This window comes from Glycine max, chromosome 15, assembly GCF_000004515.6.
Source record: "Glycine max cultivar Williams 82 chromosome 15, Glycine_max_v4.0, whole genome shotgun sequence".
NCBI classification, from domain to species: Eukaryota; Viridiplantae; Streptophyta; class Magnoliopsida; order Fabales; family Fabaceae; genus Glycine; species Glycine max.
In genome coordinates, this window is record NC_038251.2 from 22,638,296 (window position 1) to 22,649,425 (window position 11,130).

Below are 11,130 nucleotides of genomic sequence, written 5' to 3' on the forward strand. Positions count from 1 at the left end.
AAATTAATTTAAAAATATTATGGTTTTGCAGGGAAAATTTTAAAATTAGATGTATTTTATTGTGAAGAGGGACTGAATTTGCATAATTAGTGGGCATAAATACTATTAGTCAGGATCCTGTTTGTATATAACATAAAGATTGTTTGTAAAAAGAGTTGATTGTGTCGGAAACATTTTGAAATTATTTTAAATTATATAAAACAAACATAGGAAATAAATTATAAAATATTGCGGGTTTGTAGGGTATTTTACTGTAAGTGGTACAAATATTAATAGTCAGGGTTCTGTGTTGGTATTAGTCAAGGTGCTGTTTGTATATAATATAAAGATAATTTGTAAAAAGAGTTGATTGTGTTGGAAACATTTTGAAATTGATTTAAATTATATAAAAGAAACATAGGAAATAAATTCAAAAATATTGTATGCAAACGAACACAAAGACCAAAACGAACCACATACAAACGTGTGTAAAAAAGAGCAAAACTGAAACAGTAGTAGGCATCAAAACGAACAGAAAGACATAAACAGTAGCAATGTAAATTAGAATCAGACAAAGCTCATGCATGTTTTCACCACTTTCAGTCCAAAAGAAACCGAAAAAGGTTAACAGACAATGAACACATAACCGCAAAAAAAGAAGCAAATGCAAGACAAACTAAAAGTTCACTTTCGCATGACAATTTTTTTTTCCACATAAATTATATATATTAATGTGGTCTAAGAACACATCATGGTGTGATAGGATTTTTTTTTTCTGATCAAGTAAATCTGAAAACAGATCATGAATATTACATGGTCTATAAAACATAAACACTGGAAGAGGCAGCAAATAAATATGTTGATTTTGTTTCATTAGAGCTTGACAACTTTCCAATGCTTGATTTTGAAAACTTCTTGGACCTCCAACATGAACTTGCACTACTAAAAAAAAGGTCTTCTACATCGGTTCTAATGGCCTTTCTACATCGGTTACGACGCGTGGTGGTAACAAAGTGTCGTTGAATATCGACATTGGTTGGAGAACCGTCTTTGAAAGGCGACCTTTCTACATCGGTTGTGTAGCTTAACCGATGTAGAATGTGAGCTTTCTACATCGGTTCTAAGGTTGAAACCGATGTTGAATGATAGGGTTTCTACATCGGTTATCAGTCAACCGATGTAGAATGGGTAATAATGACAAGGTTTCTACATCGGTTATAAGTTAACCGATGCAGAATTTGAAGGATTTCTACATCGTTTATCACTCAACCGATGTAGAATAATGAACTTTTTATTATTATTTTTGCGAAATTTATAATTTCCCCTTCTATACTATAACTCTTATTCCTCCATAATAATAGTAACAATATTAATTTTAGTTCATACTTTAAATTCTAAGTGCTTCTAGAAAATTATTATAAAAAAACTGCGGATAGTGCACCATACTTGCGGCTTCCACCAGTCAGAAGACCACTTGGCTAAAATATATCTCCTTCAAGAGTGACACTTGTTGTGTGAATCTCCCGATTAAATGCCACCTATTAGACATCCAACAAAAATGCAAGACAATTTGAGCAAGATGATCATGTGCTAGAATAGACAAGTATGATTGTAAGAACCAAAAAATAGATGAAGTATCACATAGTGAAAACAAACAGGACTCAACTACTTAAATAGAGACATTGTGCACCAGAGTTTAAAAGCATTTCTATTTAACATTACGTAAATGTACAGTAAGAAAATTATAGTATGTTAAAAAAAACATTAAGAGCTGAGCATACAGTAGCCAAATACTTATAGAAAAGACCATCAAGCTCCTAAGTTATGAATTATTAGTAAAGAAATGCATATGAAAATCACAATGCAGATCTAAAATACAAAATGTGGATGACATAATATCAGTTGAGGATTTATCCCACATTATAAAATTAATGTTTCATGTAAATAAATAGAAAAAAAAGGGGCATCACTCATTACCTCCTTTGCAGCATCAATAGCTTTGCAGACAAAGGTTGAACCAAATACATATTCCATTGCACTCTAGGAACAAATATAAAATTTAGTTAGAAGAGAGTGTAGTCTAAAGTAAAATGAAACCTAAAATCTGAGAACCAAAATTTCCAGAGAGCTGGTCAAGACAGATAGACAGCAAGATAAAATGCAAATCAAAACTGGAGAAGAATATTAGAATTTTCAATTGGTTTGGAAAATGCTTTCAGTACCCATGCATAAGATACCATTGCATTATTATAAAAATTGAAATTCAAAAAGGCACACCTGCAATTCTTCTTCATAACCAACCAAAGAAAGAGCTATTTCAGCATTCCCCTTGCCCACCTGAAATGAAAGTAACAAAAATCTTAGCTGCTAGTGATAGCAAAAAAATAAGTAGATAAGTATGTAATTTTGCATATTTTAATAAAAAAAATTACTTTTAATTTTTAATAATTTAATTAGTGTCATTAGGACATTTATTAATATTTTTCTGTAAAGAATAATTAAAGTGTTAATTTTAGTCAACAATATGATAAATTTAAATTTATTTCAAATATACTTACAGAACTAAATAACTTAAGTATTTTTTTAGAGAATTTTATATTTAATAACATTCTTTGCAACTTAAGAGATATTCTTTCAACTAATAAGTGTGCTTTATATTGATAACAATCCAATGAATATATCTACTTTAATGATCCACTGTACCTCAACTAAACAGTGACCACCTTCAATCCCAAATCTGAAGAATAATTAATAATAACAATTAAAATTATAATCGTTGAAGTTGTGAATTTACACTTACCTCACACAGGCATATTAGTCATGATTATCTGCTATTAGAATAAGGAGCCTAAATTGACTAAGCACTTCAATGGTAAAATAGAATAGAAAATGAAAAGTTGCAACTGCAAGGAAGAATGCTTAACAGCTTAAGTATCAAAATTTTTTTAAAGAGGTTTTGACTAAGGTATAACGATTGGAGATGCATCACCACTTAAGCAAAGCAAATTTAATTAAAAGCAACTTCTAATATATTGTTGGATATAAAAAAGAAAAAACTTCACCTTTGGAACTCTCTGTGATTTCTTCTAAGACCTTCTCCTCATCAAGCAACAACTTTTGCAATTTTGGGATATTGTCCTTAAGTTTTGGTATCAGAACAGTTGATTCCTCACCCTCTTTTATAAGGGCTTCAATTTTTGATGAATCCTGATATAGAAAGTATAAACAAAAGGATAAGATGTCTCATTAACACATACTTTTACTTTCAGTTGCCATAAACTATGACTTCCCTCTTCCTTTTCTACTTTATCCTCAAGCTTTTTGATCTTCTGATTCACGTGCTTAAAATCCTCTCGATACTTCACATCCTGCCTCTCAAACTCTTTGAACTCTTCCTTGCACTTCCGCATATCATTATCTAACTCCTATTTTATGAAAATGAAAGAAAAAAATAATGACTAGATTACTTCCTCAAAAGCTTATCATTAAGAATAATATGACCAGCAATATAATCATGCAAACTGATTCATTTTGAAAACCCGTGTCATCCAAACCTCTTGTCTTTTCATATAGTTGTTGTGCGTAGTTTCAAGCTCTTTGAGAGTTTGTTTACTATCTTGGATTTTATCCCTGGAATAAGATACCACCATGTTCTTCGTGTGGCAAGAATTCAAATTCACCAAATAAAGAAAAAAAATTACCCATTGAAATCCAAAAAGCAAAATTAATAGTTGGGCGAGTGTCAATTATAGAAAATTAATAGTTGACATCAATGCGTTCATGATGTAAGCTCCATTGGAGCTTGTAGGCTTAAGATCTTCTTCATCAATGGATTCCTTTGCTCCCTGGAAGATGAATGGCAGAAAAATGGAGAAGGAAGAGAGAGAGGAGACGCCACTTCAAGGAGAAGATGAGTCTAGAAGAAGCTCACCACCATAGGAGGTCATGGATAAGAGCTTGGAAGAAGAAGGATATGAATGAAGGGAGAGGGAGAGAAGAGCACGAAATTTTGTACTCTAAAAGAGCTCTGAAATCTGAAGTTAATATTCAAATGATCAAAGTTCAAAAAAATCCACACACATGACTTCTATTTATAGCCTAAGTGTCACACAAAATTGGAGGGAAATTCAAATTTCACTTGAATTTGAAATTGAATTTGTGGAGCCAAAATTTCACTAATTATGATTAGTGAATTTTAGTTATGGTTCAGCCCACTAATCAAAGATCAATTCCAAGATTCTCCACTAAGTGTGCCTAGGTGTCATGAGGCATGCAAAGCATGAAGGACATGCACAAAGTGTGACTATATGATGTGGCAATGGGGTGTAGTAAGCAAATGCTCACCTCCCCCTCTAAAATTTAATTGGATTGGGCTTCTACCAATTCAATTAAATTTATTTCCAACCACACACATCAAATATCCACTTTGTGCATGTGAAATTACAAAACTACCCCTAATACAAAAACTAGTCTAGGTGCCCTAAAATACAAGGGCTGAAAAATCCTATATTTCTAGGGTACCCTACCTACATTATGGAGCCCAAAATACAAGACCCAAAATTAATGAAACCTTATTCTAATATGTACAAAGATAAGTGGGCTCGTACTTAGCCCATGGGCCCGAAATCTACCCTAAGGCTCATGGGAACCCTAGGGCCTTCTCTTGCATTTTTGGCCCAATCTTCTTGGAGTCTTCTATCCAATGCCCTTGGGGGGTAGGATTGCATCATTACCTCACACAGGTTTTACCCATAGTGTCCAGATAAAGTACATTTCCAGCTAAGTCATGCATTAAGAATAAAAAAAACATTACAATTGAAACTAACAATTAGAGAAATCACGAAACGCCCAGAATCAGTCATGGTGCATACAATCTCTTCAAAACCTTAATTTTCTTACAATCTCTTCACATAAAGCTTCCTTTTAATAAAGAAAGCCCTGTGCAAGCCATGATTCATACCTTGCCAAAATTAACAAAAACCTCTATACAAAAATAGAATACCTTCCCACTGAACCACATAAAACCAAAAGTAAAAATGGGAAACAAACTTTATTTCCTTCCCCTAAAAAGAAAGGAACCCAAAAGCAATATTAACAGACAAGAAAAGGATCTTCACCTGTGAAAAGCTTGAAAGCCGTTGGCCTACTCCTCCTCTGCGTAATCCAAAATACATCTTGCTTCTTATTCATATACAAACCCGGATCAACGATGATCGGCCTCGCACACTGATGACTAACTGATGTGCCATCATTTTCTTCTATTTTCTAAACCCTTTTTGCACCATTTTAATTACTGATTGGTCTTAATTGTCAATTAATTAGGTAGTTTTATTATTTGGGCTCATTTAGCTAATTTGATGTTTTAAATCTAATTTCAGGAATTAATGAAACATTGGGCTTAATCCGGATTTTGGTCGTGGACTTGAAGAGGGCAAATAAAGCAGCGCTTACCTTAGTTAATTTCTAATTAGGAAATTTCGCAATTTTATTTTATGTGGTTCAGTGTTTATTTCGTTTTGGGCCAGAGTATTGTAATAGGGCCCAATGACTTTGAGTGACTTTTTTTAAATAGCAGCCTTGGGATTTGTGCAAGGCTCTTATGTTATGCCATTCATTATTCAAAGCTTTGTTTAGGGTTTTACGTTTTTCTGCTTAAATGCTACTGTTCACGTAATGCAATTTTCCATTTCCTGCTTCTAATTACAATTTCGTTCTTGTTTCTTCTTCTACTTTCATTTACGTTTCTGTTTTCATTTTCGTTTCTGTCTCATTTACGTTTCTGTTTATTTACGCTTCTGCTTCATGTTTCATTTACGTTTTTTGTTTGAATCTATGGAAGGCTAAATATTCTGGTGTTGTTTCCTTTTGAGGACGAAGCCCAACTCTCTTTGAGGTTTCGTTTATAATATGGTTCCCTAGCAGTTTTCCCTTCACCAGTTGATGGAAGCTTGCTTGTGGGGCTTCTATGGAGGCTGGATCTTTGAGCTTCAATGGGATCCTTTAATGGTGATTTTCCACCATGGAGATGCAGCAGAAGACAAAGGAAAAGAGGTGAGAGGAGGCGCCATCCATTAAGGAATAAGCCATGGAAGAAGGAGCTTCACCACCAAGATGAGCCTTGGATAAGAAGCTTGGTAGGATGCTTCAATGGAGGAAAAGAAAGAGGGAGAGAAAAAGAGAGGGGGCAGCACGAAATTGAAGGAATAAAAGAGGGAGAGAAGTGGAACTTTGAAGTATGTCTCACAAGACTCTCATTCATCAAAGTTACAACAAGTGTTACACATGCTTCTATTTGTAGACTAGGTAGCTTCCTTGAGAAGCTTTCTTGAGAAAACTTCCTTGAGAAGCTTCTTTGAGAAAACTTCCTTGAGAAGCTAGAGCTTAGCTACACACACCCGTCTCATAACTAAGCTCACCTCCTTGAGAAACTTCCTTAAGAAGATTCCTAAAGAAGCTAGAGCTTAGCTACACATACCTCTCTAATAGCTAAGCTCACCTCCTTGAGATGAGAAGCTAGAGTTTAGCTATACACACCCTATAATAGCTAAGCTCACCCCCATGACAAAAAACATGAAAATACAAGAAAAAAGTCCTTACTACAAAGACTACTCAAAATGCCCCGAAATACAAGGTTAAAACCCTATACTACTAGAATGGCCAAAATACAAGGCCCAGATGAAGGAAAAATCTATTCTAATATTTACAAAGATAAGCAGGCTCATACTTAGCCCATGGGCTCGAAATCTACCCTAAGGCTCATGAGAACCCTAGGGCCTTCCCTTGGATCTCTAGCCCAATCTACTTGGAGTCTTTTACCCAATGCCCTTACGGAGTAGGATTGCATCACCAGTTAACCTAAATTCGTGAACATTAATCAATGCACGCTTCGTGTTCGATTAATTTCCTCTGAGCCTAACTTGCGTTCATGCTTAATGGACGAAGGGCTAACTGGTGTATGTGGTGCCTAATCACGTATTGACAACCCTAAGTTGTTTTTTGCTTAGTAAATTGAAATAGGGTTGGATTAAGTGGTTAACTGTTAGGGACGAATTCTCCATAACCCAGGATAAGAGAATGGCTTCTGAATCAGAGGAAACAACCCATTTTTAATATTACTAGATTCGTATTCCAGTTTACTTGTTCTGTTCCTTAAATCGCAAAACAAACCCCCCAATCGTTACTGTTACTGCAAGTATATTATGAACATTTGGTTTATCATTGCTCGTTGGGAAACGACCTAGGATCACTTCCTAATTACTGCATTTTCATGTTTATTTGATTCGGGTACGGCCTCGATCACTAACCATCACAAAAACCCAATCACATAAATCACCAAAACAAAACCCACACACAAAATCAAAATCAAAATCAAAACAACACCATCATAAAAAAAAAGACTCACTCTTTCCATCCAATGTCACTCGTATGATCAATGAAATTTAGATCCTGCAGCAGGTATGAAAACGTATGCTGTAGATCTTCGTGAGCCCCAAAAGCAATGTCATTCTGCAAACAGATCACTATCAAAACCAGAAAAATAAAAGAGTGAACGACAATGAGAATCTCACAGTTTTTTTATTGATCTAGGGTTGTCCAAGCTTTCGCCCAATTAAAACGTGCCACGTCAGCAACAAAAAGTGGAAACACAATGTTTTCAAAGGCGGTTTTGAAAAAACGATGTACTAAAGCATATTTAAAGTCGTTTTTGAGGAAACCGCTTTTAAAAAGTTACAACTATTTACAAAATGGCCACCACTTTCCTTATTACATCGGTCTTTATATAACCGACGTAAAACCACTGTCGTAAAATGCTTTTTTTCTAGTAGTGTTGAAATTTGCCACTCTTTTTCCAATTTGTAAAACCTATTGTTATAAATGCGTCACCACTACCCTTATGCTCTCCAACATGTGATCTCATAAGATAACATAAGCAATATGCCACATCCTCCTTTTGACTATATTCCAACCAATTTCCATATTTGAATACCAATCCAAATTCAACTTACGAAAAGTATCCCTAAATTTTTTTTGTGGAAAGTTAATCTCTTTTGGTTGACAAGGACCTTTTGCAAATAATATCTCCTAATTTCATGTCTATCACTTGGATGATAATCTGAAATTTTTGGCCTTAAACCAGGATCATTAGGAAGTTTTTCCAAATCAAATTCCAAAATTCTTTTTCCCATAGAAGGATCCAATTCACTACTTTTACATTCATCTAATGCTTGAGAAGAATAAGATTTCTCTAAAGAAGATATGGTTTGGTAATATCACAATAAAAAGCAAAAACAAATAACTTTGAAATAATCTAACTAATACAAAAATACAAACAACACAAATAAATTTTTATATTCCCAAAATAACAAAATATTATGTTAACAAAATCTAAATGTCATGAGAAAATAACCAGTAAGTTCAAATAACTAACCTTCAAAAGATCAAAACAAACTTTTTTTCCTCTAAATTTCTTCTCTTTCACAGATTCAACTTGATTTCAGACTTTAGATTTTTTGAAAAGAAAAAGAAAGTATGAAGCTCAATATATTTGACAATAATAAATGTAATATTCACAAGAAAAAAATCACTTACAACTCCAATGCAACAACTTTTTCTCTCTTCCCGTCTTCCATAAAGTGACTCACACAAAGGTAATATGTATTGGAGAAAGAAAGAAACGAAACTGCCAACTGCGGAAGGTCGAAAGACGAAAGCCGAACGGAAACCTAAGAAAGCGTATACAAGAAGTTTCCCTTATTAAAGTTTTGATTTTTAATATTTTCTTTTACAATAATGTATATTGTGAGAGCTAGAAAGCTGGACCTTGGGCACCGGGCATGTGGCTTATCTTTAAGTATAATATAATATTATATTTGATAGACAATCAATTGGAATTAATATAATATGTAGGGGGCTATGGGCACTTTAATATTTTGTATGTATACTATATAACAAAACTTGGAAAGTTAGTGGGGCATCTGCCTGTACACTCATATGTATACATCCGTCCCTGATGACAAGTGCGTATGCTAGTGTTATGAATATAATTGATCAACAACCTTTGGAGTTGTTTAGATGTATTTGGCGTTGGAAGGGTCCTCAACAGTTGAGGCTATTTCTTTGAAAAATTGCTTGGAATGCCTTGCTAACAAATGCTTTCAGGTACTCTAGACACTTATTTTCATATGCCTCGTGTCAGATACCAAAGTGATGTGGAAAGTATTGATCACATGTTGCGAAAGTACTACTTTGCAAGAGCAGTTGGCAAATCATGATGCCTATGAATGCTCAAGCAAATTTTTTCAATCTTGATATTAATGATTGGCTGCTCCATAATTTGAGTGTAGATGGTATAGTGGATGAATGACCTTGGTCTATTCTCTGTGGTAATCCTGGATAGTTTATGGTATTCTAGGAATATTTTGATTTTCGAAAATGTGAATAACCACTCTGCTGATATTGTTCAATGAATTCTGAGGCAAACTGATGCGATTCGAATGAGTCTTCAATAAACGAATTTTCTTACTTTTAAGTTTACTTCTCGTAGTTCATAGGCAATTTCGTGGATTCACCCCCCAATGATCATTTCAAGTTGCACTATTACAAAATGATGATTCAACATCATCAAATTTACATCGGCTATCAAAAAACTGATGTAATAAAACATGTGGTTGCATTTTTGAAATTTAAATAAACTTTTTGAAGGCATTAACGGTGATTTTTATAAAATCGCAGTAGATGTTAATGTTACAAAGACAGTTTTATAAAAACAGTCTTTGTTCCTAACCTGACTACTACGGTTTTAGCTAGAACCGTCTTTGAAGTCATCATATTTTAATTCAATTTTTCACTTTCTAAGATGACTACTACGACTTCTCTTGAACGTATAGGCATCTTCTGGTGACCTCCGAAGGTTGCCACAAGCTCCGTTGTCACCTCCTTCACTTTGTCGTGACCTCCGAATTATGCCGCAAGCTCCGTTGCCATTCGTCATTGTCATTGTCTATCTTACTCAGTCTCAACAGCCAACTGCCTCTGGCCGTTGTGCAGTAAGAACCAATATTGTCTTCATGCTCCTAAATTTAATTTGTGTTTGTTATTCGTGCTCCCTCATTTTTTATAGCTTTCATTCATACACGCCTGGTGTTTATCATATTATCAATTTGTTGACATTGTGAATTTGTGTTTGTTTAAACCCTAAATTTACTTAGTTTAAGTAGAAATCCCTTTTTTGAATATACTATTGGCATCTTAGCTTTGTACAATGCATGTGATTGAATAAAAACAACATCGAAACCTATTGGAGGAATGAATGTCGTGGATGTCGGCCATGGAATAGAATATTGTAAATTTTATTTATGTGGGGGTGACCTATAAGGGGGAGGTTTAAAACAAGTTTATGCACCTTCTGCTAGGATTGTTCATAGAAAATCCTTGAGGTGCCGAGGCTTAGTGATTTTCCTTTTAGGTCTCTGATTCATATCTAGCACTTGTCTACTTTTTTGCCTTACATTACTTGTGCCCTACTGTGTGCATTGTTGTTGGTTTATTTCTGTCATAACAGTCTCTCAACACCATATCGCTTAGTAACTACTCCAACAAAGTCTGCTGAGGATCATTGTCATTCCTATCTATCAACATCCTCTTCAAGTCTTCCTTATTAGTCACCACAAGCCTAATCCTCACAGTCCCACTTCTAGAATCACCATGATGAAAGCCTAATCCTCACAGTCCCACTTATATGTGATCTTTGATGATTATCTTGCAATCCAACCATGGGTGCCAAATTTCGTCTCCTCATAAGTTAATAGTGACAACACAATGGTATAGATTCTTTTTCCTATTTTGGGAACTTCTGTATGAACAAAATGTCCTATTGGCACTCAAAACAAAGGTGGGCAGACCAATTGAAGTGAGGAGTGAAATGTAAGAGATCAAACTTGTAGACATATAATTCATGTTTTACAAATTAATCAATTCAGTTAACCTAAGTAGACCCTTTTAATTTTTGTTTGCGTATATCAACCTTTTACTGTTCTATATATAGCAAGTAAATATTTTTACTCGTTGCATTAATTAATTGGAGAATCTATGATTGTGCTGATCCAGCTAGCAATTATTTCTTCTAAGAATCTGATGTAATTAAAACTCTAA

At 34.4% G+C, this 11,130-nt stretch overlaps 1 protein-coding gene across 4 annotated transcripts; it reads right to left on the reverse strand.

Annotated features, from left to right (window-relative positions):
* Positions 1-699: 699 nt before the first annotated feature.
* Positions 700-8,726, reverse strand: LOC106796208 (structural maintenance of chromosomes protein 4). Of its 4 annotated transcripts, none has more exons than XR_005888880.1 (7): positions 8,569-8,726; positions 8,408-8,478; positions 7,382-7,485; positions 3,042-3,404; positions 2,257-2,316; positions 1,957-2,019; positions 701-1,517 (listed from the first exon to the last, which is right to left on the reverse strand). XR_005888880.1 is itself a non-coding variant. In XM_014767812.3 (6 exons), the coding sequence occupies exons 1-4, from the start codon at positions 3,627-3,629 to the stop codon at positions 2,297-2,299; spliced, it is 390 nt and encodes a 129-aa protein (XP_014623298.2). In that variant the 5' UTR covers positions 3,630-3,857; the 3' UTR covers positions 700-1,517; positions 1,957-2,019; positions 2,257-2,296. The 4 variants fall into 4 exon arrangements, 1 of the variants encoding a protein (XP_014623298.2); XR_005888879.1 differs by lacking the exon at positions 8,408-8,478 and adding an exon at positions 2,683-2,716 and having other exon boundaries at positions 702-1,517; XM_014767812.3 differs by lacking the exons at positions 7,382-7,485; positions 8,408-8,478; positions 8,569-8,726 and adding an exon at positions 3,534-3,857 and having other exon boundaries at positions 700-1,517; positions 3,042-3,186; positions 3,276-3,404.
* Positions 8,727-11,130: the final 2,404 nt, after the last annotated feature.